This window comes from Seriola dumerili, unplaced genomic scaffold, assembly GCF_002260705.1.
Source record: "Seriola dumerili isolate Sdu_G_001 unplaced genomic scaffold, Sdu_1.0 BDQW01000187.1, whole genome shotgun sequence".
NCBI classification, from domain to species: Eukaryota; Metazoa; Chordata; class Actinopteri; order Carangiformes; family Carangidae; genus Seriola; species Seriola dumerili.
This window is the reverse complement of record NW_019174442.1, coordinates 1295139-1318521: the sequence shown is the minus strand read 5'-3', so window position 1 is coordinate 1318521 and position 23383 is coordinate 1295139. Positions and strand designations below refer to the sequence as shown.

The 23383-nt window shown below is 41.8% G+C and overlaps 1 protein-coding gene across 12 annotated transcripts in view; it reads right to left on the bottom strand.

Annotated features, from left to right (window-relative positions):
• The window catches only part of slc8a1 (solute carrier family 8 member A1), a 124250-nt gene that overhangs the window by 16514 nt on the left and 84353 nt on the right, over positions 1-23383 (bottom strand). The window contains exons 4-8 of one of the 12 annotated variants that reach the window (XM_022752871.1): positions 18694-18800; positions 13417-13423; positions 9099-9123; positions 5324-5461; positions 2225-2324 (exon numbers count right to left, since the gene is read on the bottom strand). In XM_022752871.1, coding sequence (XP_022608592.1) covers positions 2225-2324; positions 5324-5461; positions 9099-9123; positions 13417-13423; positions 18694-18800 — 377 coding nt within the window. Of the gene's footprint in view, positions 1-2224; positions 2325-5323; positions 5470-8624; positions 8645-9098; positions 9124-9255; positions 9270-12466; positions 12475-13416; positions 13424-13686; positions 13707-16674; positions 16692-18287; positions 18398-18579; positions 18594-18664; positions 18801-23383 lie in introns of all 12 variants that reach the window. The other 11 variants (XM_022752876.1, XM_022752872.1, XM_022752875.1 and 8 more) reach the window with 11 other exon arrangements.

Sequence of the window (23383 nt, the reverse complement as noted above, 5' to 3'; positions counted from 1 at the left end):
ACACACACACACACACACACACACACACAGCAGTCTGTCAGCCTAGACAAGCTAATCCCAGATAAGAGAGTGAAGACAGGCCTTTTCATTAATGGCATCAGCTCGCCAACAAAGGCCGGCTGACAGGCTGGCTAACTAAAGCACAAATAAACACACACACACACACCCACAGGATAAAGTTATTTGAAGGCGCTGAAGTGATTGAGCAGTCTGTAGACAAACAATGCTCGAACAGAAACCCAGTTTCAAAGATGGCAGCAACAAATTAGGTGATTTTTTTTTTTTATTCACGGTGATTATCTAGAGCTATTTTCATATACACAAATACAAAATGTTTTGCTCCGATTAACAGTGTTAACAGTGACTTGCTCCTCTCTAATAGTTTTCCTACTTGCATAAGCAGTTCATGAAAGTGTATCCTCAACGTGCTCCTGTCAGTCTGAGCTGCGGTAAATAAACAATGTACAGTTTTTCTGGAAATAATCACTGGCAGCACCCACACACATCCAGCCCTGCATGCAGCGCGGCAGGAGCAGTAGGGATGAATCCGTGTCGTACTCAGAGCAGCAGATAGGGGGGCACGTTTGAGCAACTACAATATTACACACCGACAGTAAGATGTATTGTAAATGATAATGACATAATACTGTTCACACTGTCAAACTATTCCAGCTAAAGGTATATAATGTACCCATAGTGTATTGTGCAATTTGAAAACTAAAGAGAGAGTTTCATGAGAAGATCAACGCCGCATGTTAGCTTAGCTTAGCATGAACACTGGAACAGGAGAAACAGCTAGCCTGGAACTAAGACTCAGACATCAACAGTAACCTGAGGAGGGAGAAAGACTAACAAGGAAAACTTCTCGTCACTGTTGGGCTGAACAATTAATCGAAAAACATTATCAAAATCGCAATATGGCCGAGTGCAATATCCAAATGCTCCGGCCTACAAGTCATATTCTCCAGATGTGAGGGAACAGGCTTGTTTGATGCAGACCCCAGCAAAATTCACGTCATCATCATTTTTATATTTTTCAGTGATTAGTATGATTTTGTTTTTGCATGTCGGGTTGACTGGGGAACTCTGAAGCAGAAACACCACAACAATGAACCTCCTGTTATCTGAAGTTCTGCTCTCTCTCTCTTCCCCCTCCTTTTCCACTGATGAGCTGCTGTAATATCATCCTGCCTCCAGAGGGCAAGTTACCACTAGTAACCAATCAGCTGTGAAGATTCTGCAGGGAAACAGAAAAAAAACCCAAAAAACTTTGCCTCTTTCTTTCATCAGTTTCCTCTCTCGTTCCTCTCAGCCACTCACTCTCTTTACCAGTTTACTTGTTGCATGAATTCTTTCCATCTCTTGTTCTCTTTTTCAACCTGCTAAAACTTCATACATAAATTCTTCAACTGTATGGCATTATATTTCTCTTTATGCATGCATTCTCTTATTCATCATTGTTTCACAGTCCTGCATGCACTCTCTCTCTCTCTCTCCATCAGTCTCTATTTGCATAATATATGGACTCTCTCTCACACCAGGTTTCCTCATCTCTCGCTCTTCACATGCATCCTCTCTTTCTCCCTCTTCATGGGACATTAACACCATCTTGGCTTATAAAAGATCTTGACACTCACAAGACTTTAGTGTTGAATATTCCCATCTTTCTCAAGCCCTGTCTGTCACACATTAACACACATGCACACACACACACACACACACCCTTGACTTTGTGGGGGCTGAAACACACACACACGCAGTCGCTCCCACAATCACTCTCCACATAATCTCCCATCTGGTCAGTGTTTGTCTGCCCAAACCATCAAACCAAGCCAGTTCACTTTTCCAGTAACCATTAAAAATCATGAACACACACACACACACACCCACACACACACACACACACACACACACACACACACACACACACACACACACTTGACTCCATGGCAGGATGAAATCAGCCCACTTCATTTTTCTCCAGCGTTAGAGTAGCCAGCCACACATTCACACACATTCAACATAAGATGTTTGATATTTTCAGATATATTGATCATTAGAACACAGGACCACACAGAACTCAACCGAAGATAAAAGCACAGCTGTTCAAGCTAACAAGAATTTATATGACACACACCCTCTCACACACACACACACACACACACACACACACACACACACACACACACACACACACACACACACACCTGTCGTTTGGCCTTACCTGCGCTCACAGTGATGGCTTCTATGAACTGGTCTCTCCAGCTGTTGGTTCCAACCAGCAGAGCCAGGTTGGTCTTCTTGATCAGCTTGTCCACTGTATTCTGCCAGAGGACAGATGGAGATGGATGGTAATGGTTAGAGACACCAGCCAGAATACACCACAGTATTCAGGATGCCATGTTATGTCATAAATTCATTCATTTGAGAGACTTAGTCATTTGTTTGGCATGAGAAATCTGCTGGATTGCTTTATGGCATAAAACAGGAAACTGGCACTGTCCTTTCAGAATAAATGTTTTAAAGTCGTCAGGGGAAATGTGAAACTAAAAACTAGAACTACTTATGTAACCACTCTGAGACATAGGCATATGCTTGTTTTTACTCTCTTGTTGTGGTTGTATTGCACTTCATTTGATAATGATATATTCATTTTTAAAAATACAAAACCCCCTTCACACACAGTTTTCCCTCTTCTGTGACGGTGAAAATAAATCATCTTATTCCACTCAGTGTCACATATATACCAGCGTGGACTGAGTGACATATTCAAACCCATGACTCTGTGTTTTTATGGCTGCAATATTCAGTCAAAGTCAAATAGTCTAGAAGACTTAAGCATCATTTTATAAGCATTCCCCAGAATTCAGCCAGAAATATTTGGTATGTTTAGAAACTCCATGATCAACTGAAAATGGAGCTCTGTGGGTTTGGATGTCCGGCTGCACAGTATCAGTATGTATGTGACATTAATTCAACATTGTTTAATGTAACACTTCATATATACACACTGCCCTGTCATCCCTCCAGTTTATTCTTCCTCCCTCTCATCCTTCCTGTTTTTTCATCCCGCATCTCCTTCATTCCTTGGATTTCTATACCTTTGTTCTTTTCTCCACAAGAAAGAAACTATGACAGATTGAGATAACACACTAAAACACTCAGGCTTACACACACACAAACATGCACGCACACACACACACATCACACTCTAATTAGTGGAGCGGTGGGGATTGCTCTCTCCTTTTTCTCTCCACTTCAGAGGGAAACTGGGATGCTAATTGTGTTGAATGGAGCTTAGGGGTGTAAATACGGCCTCGCTGACTCTGTGGACAAACTCTCACACGCACACAACTGGCTCTACTCTGACCATTGCATGTGGAGAGTTTATTTAACCGTACGTAGATTCTTGTCATATCGTCTTTCTCATTCTGTGTTACGCTGTTATTTTTATCTCCTTTGCTCTCTTCTCCATTTCCTCCCTCGGTTGTTTACTTTAGACTCAGATGGGCCGGTGTGGGCATGTACACATTCAAATGCATTTACTGAATAGTAATGGCAGCAATTTGAGGGGGAGGGAGACTCTCATACAGTTGTCAAAAATGTCTCTTCACAGCTTCTTTCCCTCTACTGTACCGCAGCGTCAGCACAAGCACAGAGAGGTAGTGAGCAACTCGTGATTCACTCCTCACTGTGTCTCTGTCTTATCAGAGCTTCTGGACTGAAGGTGCATTTAGAGCAAATGTGAAGTGAATCTTAAAAGCGGCGCAATCGCATGTAAAGTCAGTGGAAAGACGATTATTGTGAATTGGCCCTGGGCGCCATGAGCTGAGGCGAAGGCGTGACCGTGTGAGCTGAAAATGAGTGAGAAATTAGCATTTTCGCAGCGACTTTACAAGTCTACTTCAAACAGAATACACCCACTAGAGACCCACTCTTCACCTGAGATAAGTCACAGACTGAGTTGTGACAATAACACACGGGCGCACAGTCTGTACGTTGCTAATTAGCTACAGTTACTGTCTCTAGAGTGGGTGCTTGGGCTGTTCAGGGCGAATAAACAGGGAGTGCAAAAACAGGTCCAGCCGTCAAATTAGAACAATCCGAGGCAAAAAATGAGTTTCGTGTTCAGCCACTGAACACACCTTGAATGTGTACAGAAAACTCCACACACACACATTTCTTTTTTTTTTTTTTTTTTTTACAAGTACCAGGGCTGTATATGGATTGTTTCATTTTGTCATCATTTGTCACCGCTGACAACCATCTATTCCATCACTGGTGTCAGATAATGATGAGAGCTTGATAAAGACTTCAGACTAAAAAAACCAATAGTTTTTTTTTTGCCTGTTTCAAATTCCTCCCATATGAGCACGATTTACCTGTCACTAAAACACAATCACAACTCATCAGTTTTCTGTTTGTTTTCATTGTTTGAATTGAAATCCCTTTAAAAGGAAACTTTTATTTTCTATTGACGCAACTTTTCTTTTTTCCCCTTCAGTCTGTTATGTCAGACACTCACACTGTTACACTCCACTACCTGCCAATGGGCAGTACTTATAGGATTCAGTTCCACACACACACGCACGCACACTCACTTTAATGTGCAAAACTACTTGACAAAGTATAGCATCCTGTCAAGTGGCGAGCTATTACTGGGTGTTATTAACTGTCTGTCTAGAGTGAGCATGTAGGTGGAGCAGCAGCAAGGAACATGCATTAGTACACACACACACACACACACACACACACACACACACACACACACACACACACACACACACACACACACACACACTACAAAATGTAACATGGATGGTAATTAGATCTACGCTTGTATTAAGAGTCTGCGTGGGAGAGGGAGAGCAGGGAAAGGACGCACACACAACAATTACTTCCTGTATGTATCAGAGAGGTTTGTGAGTGTGTGAGTATAAACTGGGAGGGATGTGTGTTTGTGTTGTCTTTGTCTGTGTCTTTTCAGTAACGTGAGCAATTTAAAGCCAGTCTTGCTGCTCGTCAGTTGTAGAATTTCCTTGATGTGTGCTGTATCTCTGTGATGTTTCAGTGTTTACAGCCCCACCAGTGATTAATGATGTGAGGCCACTGTGTTGACTGTCTCGCCTCTATCCAGGATCTATATTAAAAGAAACTGGAGCCAGTGCACTGCCCGACAACAGCAGGGTTTTTTATTTTCACTGCACACTAAAACATGTGCGCCTGCCATCTGTGCTGGATTGATTAACCTCTAATCAGTCCTATAACTGTCATTCATGTTATCACATGCCCCACACATACACAAACACTCTCCCTGCCTCACCTTGAACTCGTATGATTCCTCTATGATAACTTCCAGTTTGACGTGGTCGCCCAGCATGGGGCGGCCCATCTCGGCGATGCGGCGCTCCTCTTCATCTTTTCCTGTCAGCGCCTCCTCTTCCTCATCCTCTTCCTTCAGCTGCTCCTCTGAAAACACAACAAGGGAACGACAGACAGCAGCGTTAGATGAGGAGAGCAGCAGGCTGCGCAGGTACTGGGAATTAACTGGACTGACAGAGCAGCAAACAAAACCTACAGGGTTTCCAGCTTAGAGAAAGTGGTGGAGTAGGAGAAAAGTGTTTTTTTTTTTCTTTTCAGGAAGTTTTTAATGTCACAAAACTTGAAATGTGAAAAGCTGACATAACATGTTGCAGCTATATAAATGAACAGCATAGTAATGACCAACAAAAGTTGCAGGAACTCCTTGTAATGGTTCATCTCATTAGGTTTTAACAAAAACTTGAGACATTTGTGTTCAAAATATGGAGGCTTACATCAGCCCTACTGGAACAGTAATTGTCAATTTGTGTCAAGTATTATGGACTGGATGGATGGAGGGGGAATTTTACATTTTTATGTGCAGTGACAGAACCCCATCTGGCCGCTGCAGATCTTTCAAACTCTGGAGTACAGTGCTAAAAACCTATTTGTTATTAGAGCATTTGCTGTAGACTTATTTCTTTACCAGATTCAATAAAAACAAATCATTAGCAGTTAAGATACCAGGTTGTGGGTGAAGACACACTAGAGGTACTGAGTGTACTGAATCATCATTGTCACCGACTGAAACAGAGGCTTTTGTCCCTCTCACTGAAAGCGCCGTCACACACAGCTCGTCACTTCCTGGTTAAAAGACGGTGAATCTTTTGAAATGAACTCAGTAAAGTGATTTTTAATTTTCACCTCTTGAATTAACAATTAGACTGTGACTATGGTTTGAACTTATCTAATTAGGTTTACACTGTTCAATAATTATAGTAGCATTACTAAAAGAAAATATATCTCCAGTTCCCCTATCACCTCATTATCCTTGTCTCTCTATACCCCCCCCCCCCCTTTTCCCTTTTCTTCTTTTCCCCTTCTCTTTATGGTGTGTGTCAGTAATTGAGATTCACTGTAGAGCCTGAACTCGCTGCTGGGATCAAAGAGGGAGAGAGAAAGGCCATGATCAAATTTTCCATGGGGGAACAGTTATCCATGCTATTGCCTTCCATTACAGTGCAGTGCATTGTGGGTCTGCACCAGTTCATTGGTCATTTGTTCCCCTCAGTTGAGTTGCAGCATGGGGCTTATATCTCACTCACTCACTCACTCTCACACACTCTCTCACACACACACACACACACACACACACACACACACACACACACACACACATACACACCATACACACCACACACCCCTCCACAGACGCATGTAAATTTCTGCCAGGTCCAGTTTCGTCAAAACGAGAGAGAACTGAAGCACGAGAGCCGAAGAGGAGCAACTGAAGCCTCCCAGACACAAACAAAACAGAGGCCGCTGCAACAGTGACTCAGGTGACATTGTTACAGTTCAGATGAGTCAATACTTAAAAGTCCAGCTGAAAATTCAACAAATGAGAAATTGTTTCTTCGTTTCATAATTGTGCCCCTTGTCTCTGCAGTGACCAGCCATAGAGCTGTTATCTCTCTGACAACCAATCAAATCTAATCAAACAAATTAACGTCACTGTTCTCTCATCGGCAGACAGTCACAGCTACACAACACAAGAGCCCCAGACCTTAAACAGCAACCCGAGTTAGCTTTCCTGCTATCATTTCCTGTGTAATATAACTCACAAAGACACGTCTCATCTTGACCAAACAGACTTCCTTTGAGTTACCTTCAAATGTCTTTTTGGTCCGTTCTGATGCTGCTGTGGTCCTTACGCGCCTCAGCTACCACTGTTAACAACATGACGTCTGCCCATGGCGTCTAAGCTGCAGTGCGAGTTTGATTACTGTCTGTGTTTCCCTGCTGTGGAGCTATAGCTGCTGTCAATCAAACACAGACACCCACACTCCTCTGAAATGGTGCGTTTTTAATATTTCCCCAAAAACTTTTCTTTTTCTTCCTTTATTTTTATCTTATGTATTATATTTAACTATCAGTAATGAATATAAATATCAATTTGCCTGCAAAGCAGAATTATTAATTGGGATTTCTGTTGGACTCTAATGTGGCATCCATTAATATTTCAGTAAAAAACACAGCCTGCACGCGCTCAGGCTTGCAGTAATTTGAACATGGAGAGCTGGGACATACACAGTTACTCAATCATTCCTCATTCATATCCATGCTCATCAATGTTAACGGTCAAAACAGTCTGTTTTACTTTGGTCGGCTCTGCTGCTCTGCTCGTGTTGTGGAATAACATTTTACAGTTTAAATCATCCATCAGGCAGCGCTGCTTCGCCTAGTCCGATATCCGAGTTCTCTTTCTGTCATATTCAGCTCAGCAGGCAACACGAAGAGGCCCAGAGTAAATGCATGTTGTCATTTTCTTTTTCTTTTCTTCAGAATTTGATCTCTCTGTTGCTATGTGAACATTACACTCAAGCTGCTGCCGCTGCTGCTGCTGCTCTGCGCCTGTGTTGCTATTGACTCATGTTCTTTCAGCGATGGTCAATTAAAATAATTATCTGAATGTCCTGTGACGGTTTGCATTGATGCAGCAGCAGGTGACAGCACGACACGTTTATACAGCATTTAAAAATCACAATCGAGAGCTATTTCACAGCCTGTATGTTGCACACGTTTGTTTTACTGCACACGGACGTGTTCCACTGTTGTCAATGGTTTGCTGTGAAAATCAGTTGAACTGGCTGAGGAGGATTACACCTCACATGCCCTTCACGGTTCACTTTTAGCTAACTCGAATTTGCAGTCAATTTGATTCATACACACACACACACACAGACACACACACACACAATTACACACCATGTAATTGTGATTTAATGAACCCAATTAACACCCTTCACTAAACCTCATGTGGGATGAACATGACCTGGCAGTATCCTTGTTAGCTACCCTCCCTTTGCGTGCGTGTGTGTGTGTGTGTGTGTGTGTGTGTGTGTATGCAGAAGATTATTGCTTAAGTGTCTAAATACACTGGGAATTCAGCATTAAAGGATAATTAAATGTATTTTCAAACTGGGCGCTCTTTCTTTTACGTTCACTCACAGAAACTGTGTATATCTTTCAATAAATGGAGACAAAACACAAGGAGGATCTGATCTTACCTCTGTACTATCCCTAAATGTCTGCCTGTTTTTTACATAACCATTTTTCCTTCCTTCTTAATCTGTATTTTTCCTTTGATCTACTGTCATTTCATCCTCTTTGTCTCTGCTTGTGCGCATTAAAACCTCTGATGAGTTTTCCTCTTCCTCTAATTCCTTCTTTCCCTCTTTACTGATTCAGTTTCAGTTGTAATGAGCTTCGGTGAACAGCCACAGCAAACCAACAAAAAGCACAGTACTTATTCGGTTAGCAGCCTTGACAACATAGCTTTCAAATGCTTGGTTTACAAGAACACTTTTCATAAAGTACTTTGCTTGCCACCCTCTGAAAGGAGGATTATTATCTGTTTTACTAGAACATTCCTACATCGTCCTAATTTGCGGGTCGTCATTCTGATATGTGCAAATCTTGACTTCAAATTTCTGAATGCAACTACCACTGTTCTTTCACTCTTTTCCTCTGTGTTTATATGTCTCCTCTCTGAGTTTGGTATAAGATGTTGCATGCACTGTAAAAACCCACAACTCCTCCAACCTGAACGACCATATAGGTCGTTTTTTTCCCACCCTCTAATATGACCTACAGGAGCGTCTCCTGAAATAGCGCCCGTATGGCCGCAGGCGCTCCTGATCTTGGTTGTACTAATAATAAACACGAACTTTATACCGAGAGCAGCGTACCTACTTACTTTGTTACCATGGTTACTATAATAATGGCCATGGCTTGGTTAGGTGGAGGAAAACATTGTGATTTGGCTTCAAATGAATACTCCCTCAACACTGGACAATCTTTGTTGTCATGGGTACAATAATAACGACATGGTTAACTTTGTCGAACGCTCATGGATAATAGACAACATGAACTGCTACTTTCACATGGGAATCGAACAACGCTCTCCTGTGTCATATATATATATTTTGGTGACCCGTCCATCCACCACGACCTCCTCTTGACGCAGACTTCGCCGCTCTTTACACTACGTTACCGGACTTCTTCCTTTGCTGATGTCATAATTATTACAGTCGACCTAAGGGATCGTTTTTTTACAAGAGGACATTCCCGGAAAAAAAACCCAAAAACGCTTTGCCTTAAATATGGATTGTGTGTTTTGAAGTCTTAAGAATATAAATGATCAACATTCAATAAAAAATTAAGTTGTGCCAACAAACCGAAAACTGAATGAACTCTGACTCTTTTCTCCAGAAAGGCAGAAAGCCAGTGGCGGCTTGTTATGAGTCACATGATTTTTGTCTCTGATCAAAATAAAAATAAAACAAAACAAACCATGCAGCAACTAAAGCCGGTCAGGGAACATACGCCATCATCCCCATATCTAAAGCATTATGACGTCCGGAGCAGCTGAAACATCTTTGCTTTCCACTGCAGTCAGACAGCGTGTCACATGACCTGGATGTTTTCTAGCATCATTTCTACAGTGTGGTGCTCCGTTTGCACTTGAGCACAATGAAACGCAGTGATGAACCTTTGATTGAATATTGAGTTTTTATTTTTTTCTTAGATTAGAAAATGTGTCTGGATGAAACACGGGTCAATACGTGCTGACAGGAGGTAGCATGTGTGTGTGTCTAATGTGTATGTGGGATTTCACACCTTGCCATGCTTTGATAAGAGTCCCTCGTTCTACAGAGGTGATAGAAGATGACAGGGGGGGGGCAGGAGGAGCGGCTCGATAGGTGGAGGAAAAAGGGTAAAGAGGGAGGAAAGACAGAACGACAAACCGAGAGGGGAGGAGAGGAGAGAGGAGAGAAGATGAGAGAGAGAAAGGGAGAAGAGGATTTTTACACCTTGTCATGTTTGATGGACTCAGGTTCCATCAGTGGAGGCAGAGGAAGAGTGGGGAAGAGTAAGAGGGGAGGGGTGTATCTTTGCAACCTGTCAGCCTTTTAAAGACAAGAGGAGGAGCAGAGGGAAGAAACTTCTGCGCTGTGTCAAGGAGGAGATGAGCAGACGGGGAGAAGGAGAGAGAAGACAGGGAGGAGACAGGAGAAGACACCATCTTTGACAGGATTAAACAGTACAGCAGGAGACGAGGCGAGTAGGAGGAGGAGGAGGAGGAGGAGGAAGGAGCTGTTACACTGTCACACTTTTGGAGAGTCCCATAGGAAGCAGAGGAGAGGAGCAGGAGGAGAAAGTACAAGTGGAACTTTTAAAGACTTGACAGGCTTTCAGCGAGTCACGTCTGTTGTCTGGGGAGGACAGGCTCGCCTGTCCAACCAGCAGGTACAGCACTGTAGAGAGGAGGGGATGACGATGAGGAGAAGGAAAAGCAGGGAGATGAAGAGGAGGAGAGGAGGAGGAGGAGGAGGAGGATGAGAATCTAATCTAATCTAGAGTCTAATCAATATCATCTTCTGCTCCATCATCTACTCGTTTATTTAGTGCTGCAAATGACTGATAAAAAGAAACAAAACAATGGCATTCATTTCCAAAGATCATTAATCACTGCTGTTGTGAAGGTTACTCACTTACATCTGCATATTACGATAATAATAAACACACTAATACATTCATTTACATTGTTTGGTGATTTGTTTAATGACACTATTTCACAACACCTCATTAAAATGTATTACTAATGTTGTTTACTATTGTGGTGTGTGTATAGTGGGTTCAATTAGCTTGTACATTATAGAGAGTATTGTACATACAGCACTAATGAAAAGGCTAAGTAGAAAGTGACCTTGGTGAACTTACACACAAGTGGCCATCGACCGCCGATTAATTCATGTTGTTTTGTTTGTTTGTTGTCTTGATTAAAGCTGGAGCTAATAATTATGTTAAGTACTATTGCATAACTAAACACACACATGGTCACACACACACACACACACACACATATGGTCGCACACACACACACACACACACACACACACACACAGGGCAGAGAAAGATCATAGGATGAGAGGAGAGGACATTGCTGTCAGACAAAATCTGTCACATACACTATATTCACACAGATACATGTGTTTGCATCTGTGTGGTCACATGTTGCAATGTATGCACTCTATGGGTGTATATTGGATGTGTCTGTGCATGTTGGATACTGTGTGTGTGTGTGTGCGCACGCACATGTGTGTGTGTGTGTTAGGACACGGGGTCGTCACCCTCTGCAGGGCGTGTGTGTTTTTAGCTGGTTTCCCTCTCAGCACTGTTCCTTCCTCACGCTGCACTTTCTCCCAACCAGATGACTGACGGAGGTTCACAGGCTGCAGTGAACTCTCCTCCGCCTCCTGCTGTCCTCAGGCTCCTCTGGACCAAAGTTAAAAACCTGCAATATCACAGGCTCTTCTGGAAAAACTTCTGAAGCCCCCAGTGAATCCAGATTTTACCTCCAGAAAAAAGAAAGAAAATCTCCTACATGAAAGATGCGATCACACAAAACACCTTCAGAGGGAGTCAGAGATGCATTTTTCTTCCTTAATAGAAGAAATAAATCTACCCTTCATATCCTTAACAACACTGACAGATGACTGAATATCTGTCTCCACCTGCAAATACTAAATTTCGGGCTACACCTGCACAAACAAACCAAAGCTAGATGCAAGTTCACACCTGCTCTCCGGGGGCTGTTGAAAGACATTCTGGGACATGAAGGAAAACTCTGCCAGAAATAGAAGAGGATGAAATAGGTTAACGGAAAAGTAAATCACAAGCCTTTTCATCCTCTCTTGAATGAATGAGAACTTGTAGCAGCTCTACCATGGATGATCTGTGGGGCGGCAGACTGGGGTGGAAAGATTGGCCAAATCTGATAAGGAATAGGAATACTGATTTTCTTGTCTGTATTTTCAGCAATTTATAGTTGAGGTGGCTGATTTTCAAAACACATTTGTTCAAAGAAAATGAAACTTTTAACATTTAGTACTTTTCAAAAAGTTAGAGGTAAATTTTTTTCAAGCATCTGATACGACCCATAGGAGCGTCTGCTGAAATAATGACCCTATGGTTGATACAAGTACTGGACCATGGTTGTCATGGTTACAATAACAGTTTGGTTAGGTTTAGGCACAAACACTATTTGGTTATGTTTAGGAAAAGTTTGTGGTCCGGGTTCAAATAGGTACCTTCTTTAACATTAGACAATCTTTGATGTCATGGTTACAATAATAACATGAAGGACTTTTACTGGAAGTAGCTGAATGCACGGCGGAGGGCTGTACCAGCAGTGGTATACCGGACATTCGCCGCCATGGTTACAATAAGCAATGGAAATGACTTGGTTGGGTTTACGCACAAGAAGTACTCGGTTAGGTTTAGGAAAAGTTTATGGTTTGGGTTTAAATAAGTACTTCCTTAACATTTGATGGTCTTTGTTGTCATGGTTACCATAATAACGTGGTTAATTTTGTTGAATGGTCATGGACAAAACACAAACACAACATAAACTGGGAATCGTGTGATATTTCTGTGTTCTGTTGAAGCACCCACCCACCCCAACTTCCTCCTCACGCCGACGTCATCGCTCTATACGTCACCAAACGTCTTCGTTTTGCTGATGTCATAATTACTACGGCCGCCAGATGTGGCCTAGCAACTAAACGTAACTATGGGTCATTATAACCTGCTGCTCAGATGACCTATGGCCTTGTTTTTCACAGGAGGGCAGTCTGCAACCCTCCGCCGTGCATTCAGCTGCTTCCAGTAAAAGTCCTTCACATCTCTCCTGCTCTCAGTAAAGTCAAATAGCTACAAGACTGTGTACTGAACTACAATCATTTCTTTCCCAGCTTTCTGGCTCTACAATGTCTACAGCCTCATATCAGTACAGCAAATCAAAGTCCGATCCGGTGCTTGTTTAGTCAGTACATTAATCCTGTCAACCTCCTCAGCTTACAGCAAAAAAACAGCTAAATGAAACAATCAAAAGAAGGGAAAAGAACATGAGGCTTTTATCTCTGGCTCAGAGGCTCTTCACTAATATTTGAAGTCCCGGTTTGATGGAAGATGAAACGGGACCTTCTGGATTCCAATAAGAAACGCTGACTCTGTTCTCTCACTCGCTCACTCACACTCCCTGAATGCTAAAGCCGCTTTCTGGAATTAATATCTCAAGGCACAGTTCTCACATTAATCAACATTAGAGAGAGTGAACGTGCCTCCATTGGTTGGTTTTCAGCTGTTGTCTCGGGGGCAGGATGCTTAAAAGCCTATTTGAAATATGCCGGATTTTGCCAAAATGAGAAAATCAATTCTACATTCCACAGTCTCTCTGCAGGGCGCCCTGTGTGAGAAGAGCTCATTTACTGAAGGCAAAGCATCCGCAAACACTGATACACAACTAGAGATGGAAAGACACGGGAAACACAGACTGTCATTATGTCTGTACTTTCACAGATTCACCTGTCTCAGCCATAAATGGCACATACAGTATGTTATACAGATGAAACACGTCTGTCCGATGGTTAGAACTTATCAACTATGTGAAGTTCACACACTGCATATATGGGTGTAGCTTAGTGATGAGGACAATCACAGCAGTGGTTCTGTGCAGAACCTTTCAATGCTACCACTTAAGTAGCATTTTAACTTTTAATTAAGGAAACTGAAAAACGTCCAACTACAAACGTGACAAAACTAATTTAGTCCAGGACTTGATATTGATTAATAGCGATTTTCGTATCGATCAGTTGACTAGTTTGTGAAACCCCGACTGGATCAGATTGAAATACTTTTGAAATATAAACATGATTTCATCCACAGTTTCCCAAATTCTAGACATTAGGAGCTGATGTTTCTTTCGTCTAGTTTAATAAAATATTGTTTTTCTATGTCAAAACATCTATTTAGCACATTTGATATTACTATCTCAAATCCCTTTAAAGCAGCATAGTTTGGGACTAAAACATCTATATATTAAAAGCTGAAATCGGAAACATATCTCCACATAATTCCTCCAAATTGACTGTTGAGAAATATGTTATCTTTTGAAAGTTATAGGGCCGCTACTTTATCGTGCTCAGTTTGAAAAATGACTCTGTATTTTGATCAATTTTACCAACAAAAGTAAATAAGAGTAATATTATGAAAGACTGACTCTGGACTATTGAGGATCTACCTCGAACACACAGATACACATACAGATGACCGATAAACATGTGTACACAAGCAAGTGCATGATGCTATACGTATGTGTAGAAACTGTACATACACACACACACACACATACACATGTCTTGGGGCCAAAGCTGTAAAAGGTCTGTGCGTGGCTAATTTAGTACAGAGACAACCACCAGATCAGCTCATAAAACACACTCGTTAGACACACACCGTAGCCCGTACAATGTGTGTGTGTGTGTGTGTGTGTGTGTGTGTGTGTGTGTGTGCGTTTGTGTCCCGGAGGTGTGTTTGATCTCCTGACTGTGATAATGTGATATCCAGCCCTCGTCTTTGATCCCCTCATCACTATAAACACTGCTGATGCCTGGTAAACACACACTGCCATTAACACACTGATAGCACTGCTCTGTCAGAGTGTGTCTGTGTGTGATAGAGATAGACCTACTTTTAATGAGTGTACCCAGTCGAGGTAAAGTGAGTTTAAGGACATAAATCCCCCCCGAAAACAGTGTGGTGTGCTGATTCCACCTCACATCAACATGCATTTCATTTGTGGGTAATTACATTTATCTTTTTCAAAACATAAACTGCTATTTGCCTCGATGTTAATATAAAAATATTCTGTTATTATACTAAATGTGTATTTCTTTGTGTTTGCGTGTGTGTTTGAAAGGCAATGAATAACAAGTGGAAAGTCCTCTGTGATTCTACATCTCTATATTACATTAGCTCGTAATAGAAAAGCAGGGAGATGAGTGGCTCAAATGAGATAATGGATAAACACAGTGGAAAACAGATGCACAGATGCAGCGTGTGTGACTGAGGACACACGCAAACACACCCACACCTGAAACCACACACACTCCAGTGAGAGCACTGTAGCAGCTTTTAATAACGATCACCCACATCACTTCATTTGCATCTTTGCATTTGAATTAAAACCAGTAAATCAATATATAACATAATACTCACAGTAAAGTGAGGAGAACATGGAGACCTGTTCAGATTTGAAGGCAAATCTGATACAAAACATCTTGATCACTGTCTTCAATGCACCAATGTGCACAATTAGTCGACAATGATGCGTTGCGTTATGGCGTAACACTACTTTGGTAATAAAAGCAGGAAGTTTTTATGGTCTCCCTGAGGAGGAAAGGTTTTGTTTTATTATGTGATTCAAATGAGACTGAAGACAAGGTCTACTTTATGTTTTATCATATTTTCTATTATAATTTAGTGGCTATCATTTCACCCTCAGCAGAGAGAAAGACTTGATGTGTGATATAGGAAAGAGGTTTGTTTTAGGAGGCAGATTTCACTGGATTGATTGGGAGAGGAGACAAAGTTCATACAACAAATCCGTAGCTATAGGTCATTTGTCCCAACCCTCTGATACAGTACAAGCATCTCCTGAAATAGCGCCCCTATGGTGGCGGGCGTATAGGACCTTTGTTGTCACGGTTACAATAACGTGATCAAACTTATGGAACAGTCATAGTTTAGTCAGGTTTAGGCACAAGAATTGGTTAAGTTTCTTAAGGTTGGAGGACTTTGTCGTCATAGTTACTATAATAAACACACAGTTAATGTCGGGGAATGTCGAGGGGTAAGACAAACAACAAGGACCATTGGTTTCAAATGGGGAGCGGTTCCTGTGTGAAAGCCCTGTGTTTTGTGGGTCCATCCATCCAGCTCAAGCTCCTCATCACATGGACTTTGTCGCTCTTTATACCAACCTGACTTCCACCTTTGGTCCTGTCATAATGACTACGCCTGCGAGAGGTCAGCTAACGATAAAACAGAACTATGGGCTGTATAAGGACTCGTTAGGCTCAAACCATCTCTGGTCCAAAACATCAACATTTCATGAGCTGAAGAGAAAAGCCCCGCTGTCCGTTTTGTGACAATGCAGTTTTTTGATGCTGTCTCAACTCTAGTATAATATTCCAGGCAGATGCAAGTGTTGATAATATTGTATACAACCCCCCAAAAAAAACCCCATAACACCTTTGGTGACAGCACTACTTTTTGTTATGATGACAATATTTTTTCTTATGCTATTTGCCTAAAACTGCATTGTCACTGTTATTTCTGTGCTGTGGTTCTTTATTATTTCCTGAATGCCTCCCATGAATGCTATCCACATCATAGCCATATCCACAGTGAACACACTCTTGGGAATTATCTCTATATGTCTTCTTTTGTGCCAGAAATCCACAATCCAGCTGTATGAGAACACTTTGAAGTGAGCAGTGACATTTTCAAACACCTGCAGAGGGCTGATCTGAAAGCATGAAAAGCTCTTGGCTGAACGAGGGAGGAAAAGAGAGAACAGGACAGAGGAGAAGGAAAGGAGAGGAAAGGAGAGGACAGGTGTGATTCCCACTGAGTTTTGTGTCTGAGGAGAAGCAGAGGAGGGAAAGTAGAAAAAAAAAACGAAGGAAAAACTGAGAGAGATAGAAAGGAGCAACAGAATCGCCCCGGAGTGTGTTCAACGTGAATCCCAAATCAACAGGCCTGTTAAAAATGAGCGATTGGGGAGCAGCTCTGCGTCTTGTCACTTTGGAAATATGATTTTTATTTCTTGTAGCTTTGCCAGGTGTAAAGTGCTTTTTCTCGACAACTGTAAAGTGCTCTTTTCTGCCCTATCATATTAGGCTTTGCATAAAAGACAAATGATTGATACAAAATACATAAACATAATCTAACCAGTAATGTCTCTTTTCTTTGTCTCCAGCTTTGGGTTTCTGGTTGTGCTCTTCAGTGTATCCAAGCCCTACACTACAAACTAACTGCATGCATTATTAACTACAGTGTGCTGTGTTTGCAGTTAGTATGAAATTAGAGCTGCAAAGATTAGTCGATTGACAGAAAATGAATCGGCAGCTGTTTTGATAATTGACAAATCGTTTCAGTCATTTTTCAAGCAAAAATACAAAACATTCCCTCAGGTGAGGAAATCTGCTACTTTCCTTTGTCATATGTGATCATAAAAAAAAAATCTGCAGGTTTTGGATTAAGGGTTGGAAAAAACATGCAAACTAAAGACGTCACTGTGAGCGCTAGGAAATTGTGAATGCCATTTTTATTCAATTTTTTCTCTTAAATGATTCATCAGTTATAAATAAAATCATTGGAAAATGAATCAATAATGAAAATATTTGCTTGCTGCAGCCCTAAAGGTAAGAAGACACTTTACTGTTTTCTGCTGACAGATATCGATACACTTGTACCATTGTAAAGTGCATCATTTAAACTTTCAGGAGCTGTTTCCCCACCGTTCACAGTTAGTTTAAAGCTCTATGTCACTTTTCCAGTGTGAATACTCAACACACTCAACACCTGCTTAGAACTGGTGTGAACTGGTGTGTAGTATGGATTTGGTTGGAGTTGTACTGGTTGTTGCTGCTGAGGATGAGATCTGTTTTTTCTTTGTCACTTCCAAAGAATGTGGGAAAATAACATCACAGCAACAGCATTGACTACAGTGTGATATGATATAGTGCTGTATCAGTGAGTGATAAAAAAAGTACTGGAATTTAGTTCTTTGATTGGCCTGTTGATTCGGGATCCACTAAAACCTCATTAAGTGCGTTCTCAGTGCTGATTGGCTGTCACACCTGTCCGTTCCTTCCCGCTGCGTCTCCATTGGGGGGTTTCAAGCAGAACGTAGAAGGAGGACTGCTTATTGTACTCCTCCCGGTCTAAGATCCTAAGGGTTATGCTCTTCCTGTATGGGACACACACGCACACACATATATAGAGGGAGGTGGTAAATGCATGCGTGATAAAACAAACAGCATGGCAAGGTATGTACACACACAAAAAAAAAAAAAAAGTCAAAACACACACACACACACGCACACACACAAAGTGGAGTGGTGGATGTGGTGAGTTGAGGTGATCCACAACCTGCTGCATGTTCACTGTCACAGTCCACGTGTTGAGAACATGCAGCCTCTGCACAATGGCGGACACTCAAGGGTTCAACGCTCACAGCGTCACGAGGCTCACCCCCTTCCTGACCTTTAGTGTCGTTGCTCTCCAACAGGCGAGGCTCTCCGATCTCTATGTAGAAGGTTTTGTTCTTCTCGTACTCCTCGTCGTCGATTATTTTCACCTTGATGGTTTTACTGAAGAGGAGGAGGGGGAGGAGGGGAAGGGGGAGGAAGGAAATGAGGAGGAGGAAAAGAAGAGAAGGCAGAAAAGTGAGGAAAGAACAGGCTGGAAACTGGAAAACCAAGAGAAAACAGGAAAGAGCAGCTTTTGGTTTCCGCACAAGCGCCTAAACCTCACTTTTCAATTTCAATACATCCAGCAATCAGGTAACATTGAAAACACTCATGTTACTCAATAAGAGGCTGTTCTTCAGGCTCTGTTGCCTTCAGCAACATCCACAATCCACCTCATTTAAGCATCAGCATCTGATGTCAGATTAATCTCTGATGTTATCCTAACAGCTCGCATCAGTCTGACAAGAATGATCTGATAAACTCTGCAGCCTGTGGTCCTGGTCGAGGCTCACTTCAATCTTCTGCTGCAGCGTGATATCAGCTCTTTAAAAACAACTCTATTAGTCATTTTGAGGTGCTGATGAATTTGTCTTGTACAATCGATAAACTTTTGGGATCCAGCAGCAGGTTTGCAATTTGAGTATTTAGTACAAATTTCTTTGCTGCTGTAAAACTATTTGACAAAATATCCGGTGAAGGCTGAATGTGTGTAATTCCTTTTTTTTTTACTGTCTTGTGGGAAACCAGAACAATTCACCATCAATTCAGCCAATTCAAGAATTCAATTTTTTTTTATCAAAATCTACAGTAAAATATCGCAGTCAGAGACCAAAAGAGTTTTAGGAATGGAGCTGTGGGCTCATTTCACATTTTTGGCTGAATTGAAGGTGAACAGACATATTTTAGTGTTGGAAGTTGAACAGCCCAGCACATAGACGAGTCTGGAACATTAGGAGAAGAAGAAGAAGAAGAAGAAGAAGAAATCATTCCAGACCAGAAGCAATGAACAGAGAGACTGAGCAGGGGAAATAACAATGAAGGAGGAGTGGATATTTTTAACCGAAAGATATGTCTGCTGCTGCAATTAACACCTTCACCACCTTCAATTATCACCCTCAATGAGACACAGTGACGCTACCAGTCTGACCAGCTCTGCCTTCTGATTTAAGCCAACAGAAGCTGAATAAGTGCAACGAACATGTTGATACGCCACAACGGAAACAGCACATACAGTATCTGCAACATAACCTTCTCTGCAAGCCTGAAATATCTCATCACATCTCAACCTTCCAGTGTCTGATTAAAACAGGAGTAAACCAGCCTGTGAACTGTAGCCGCGTTCTGTCAATGAGCAAAGACAAGCCACTGATTTCTGTCTCTGAACCGGTACCCGCAGCACCAGCAACAACCTAATCCTTCAGAAAGTATGAGGGGAGAGAGCGTGTGTGTGTGTGTGTGTGTGTGTGTGTGTGAGAGAGGCTGTGTGTATTTATTGTGGCAGTTGGCCTCGGTCATATCTGGCAGGAAAGCTAATAACTGAGGTCACAGGGCTTTGGAGCACGACACGGTATATGCAGTATGTACGTGTTTGTGTGTGTGTGTGTGTGTGTGTGTGTGTGTGTGTGTGTGTGTGTGTGTGTGTGTGTGTGTGTGTGTCCACATTGTGGGGACCTTAATCTGTTTACACAGTCACATTATGGGGACTTTATGGGGACTAAAGTAAAGACATATTTTAAGGTTAGGGTAAGAATTAGGCAAGTGGTAGTTATGGTTAGGTTATGTGTGTGTGTGTGTGTGTGTGTGTGTGTGTGCGCCTGTGGCCATATGTGCTAATGTGTGTTTATCTTGTGTTTCCAGTCTGGAACAAAACCTATATTCTGATCCAAATCCACTACAGGCAAAAACAAAGAGAGCTGAGAGAAAACTCATAATCTGGCCTATAGGGTGGGAAAACAGGAACACACACAAACACGCTCATCATTATCTCTGATCGCAGGCCTGCAACCTGTGCTGAATCGTTAGCTGGCATCATTTTAGCAGCATTACGTTTCAATCGTGCTCTCTTAAATTATAGGCCATTTGAAAAGTAAAAGGCACACGGCAGTTCATACTGTACAGGGTTGTTGTATTCAGGCTGTGCTCTGGTTTTAGCAACATAAAAGTAGCGATACCACACTATAAAAATTGCAAAGTGCAGCAGCAAGAAAAAGTGTGAACCCTTCGGAATTCAATTTTCTGATCTTCATCTAAGTCATAAGCCAAGATAAACACAATGTGCTTGCACTAATAAAACATAAACAGTTATAATCTTTCATGTCTTTACCGAACACTCACAGGGCTGTTGGAAAAAGTACGTGAACCCTTGGATTTAATAACTGGTCGAATTCAAAGTAGCTCTGACCCAAACCTTCAATCTTCTCCCATTGACTGGACTCCAGGTTTGATGGCTCCTGACTCCAGTTAGTGTTTTGTTAATGTCATTTGGTGTTCACAGACTTTTTCCACACTACACTGTGAATGTTTGAAACATGTATTCAGTACGGACACAATGATTTGCATGTATTTGTCTTTTGTAAAAAAACATTGTGTTTGTTCATAATTACAACTTAGATGAAGATCTGACCATGTACGAAGGCAAATTTATACATAAATGCAAATAATCCCAAAGGGTTCACTCACTTTTTTTGCCACTGTAAAAGTCCAGTATTCAAAATGAGCTAATTAGAAGTACAACACGTCCCTCTAAAATGAATTGGAGTAGAAGTACAAAGCGGCATAAAATGACAATAATGAAATACAAGTACCCCAAAAGTGTGCTTGAGTTCAGTTCTTGAGTAAATCTACATTTGTACCACAGACAGCCTTGGTGCTAACAGCATACCCCTTTCATGACAGAAGGCATATAGCAGCGTGCTAATCATCTAATTATACACAGGAGCATCACAAGTTAATCTATCAGCTGCATAATATAAACACAGTAGAGGTTAATCCATTAAAATGTGAAACGCAATCACGGACACTCACACACGCGCAAATATCAGGGGTTAACTCATTACGCTACAGGGATTAGTGCATTTATCACTGTCCCATAACAGCAGATGGAGAACAGTTTTCACCTTCTGGCCTGGAGGAGCTCATGACCAACAGACTGTCAGTTAGCGCTCACACAGCAGCTGGAGAGGTGATGGAGTAAAACCCTACCCTGCCTCAAGGTGGAGCCCTTGAGCAAGATACTTCTCCTCCGAAGATGACGGAGTGGAAGTACTCAAGGAACGGCAAAGTTTACATTCCCACACGGGATATGGACACTGCTACTACTACTTCAATGAATACAAGGCTAATTACCAGTGGACAAGAAGTACACAGGGAGTTTCTATGATTTGGAAATTCACCACTCACATTTGTATGAGATAAACAAAGTTAGTGTTTCACTCATATTTACCAGTTTGCTGGTTCCTTCTCTGAGCGTCTCATTCATGCTGAGTAACTACATGCATTTCTTCACTTTGCACCCACACTGTTATATCAAAGCTCTCATTAAAAATCCACTGCAGCCTCCATAACTCAGGATGAGAGGAAATAATGCAGTAAAACCAGCCGAGCCTTGTTAACACCAAATTGCTGATTCATGAGACTAATATTTTCACATGAACCATCTTTTGGCAGGTTTTTTTTTTCTTCTTTTTAATAGATGACAACATGGCAGATTTGCATAGACGACCTCTGCAATTAAGACCTGAGGCAACACTAGTCTCATGTGTATAAGGCTTTGGGCTGCATTTCCCTTAAAACCAATGTTTCTATCAAATCGGCAGCAGAACAAATGTTTTTGTATCATTAACCTAATTCGTCAGTGCCATTGTAGGACATTTGGACACGTGATGACATGAAATCATAGGAAACTGTGTGTGGGAAGAGAATAAAAACAGTGATTTAGCCCTCCATATATGCATAAAATGACAATGAATCATTTGTGCAGAGACAGATTGGTGGACTGTTTTCCCAAGTTCGGGAATGGTGACTCCTCTGTTGAAGCTGGCAAACCTCATAGATGACCATCTCGCTGGAAAAACACACACAACACACACGCGCACACAGCCACACACACACACACACACACACACACACACACACACACACACACACAGATAGTCTCACAGTCAAACAAGCATTTCCAGGCAGTGCATCCATGCAGATGTAATTCATCCACAATGAACTGGATTTATCATCTTTATCTGAACCCTCATCTCTCTCTCTCTCATGTTTCACACATATACACTCACTCGAACACACAAACACGCACACATGACATGACAAACATGCTGGCCGTACAGTGTGCTGTCCCGTTGCCGTGGCAACGCAATGTTTGGGTAACCAACAGGGGTGGAGAAGATTGTTTCCAGACCATTGATGGGTGTGTGTATGTGTGTGTGTACTGACAAGTGATTGTGTTTGAGAGAGAGAGAGAAAGAGTTCACATACTGTACACACACCATACTCTATGTGTGTGTCGGTACATATGTGTGTGTATATAATGATGTGTGTAAGACTTTGACATTGCACAGTGGTTTACATTGTGTGTAGTAAGTGGCGACTCTTTTTGTGTCTGCATTCAATCACATGTTAATCTACCAAACATTCACACAGTGTGAAGACACACTTTTCTGTGTGTGTGTGTGTGTGTGTGTGTGTGTGTGTGTGCC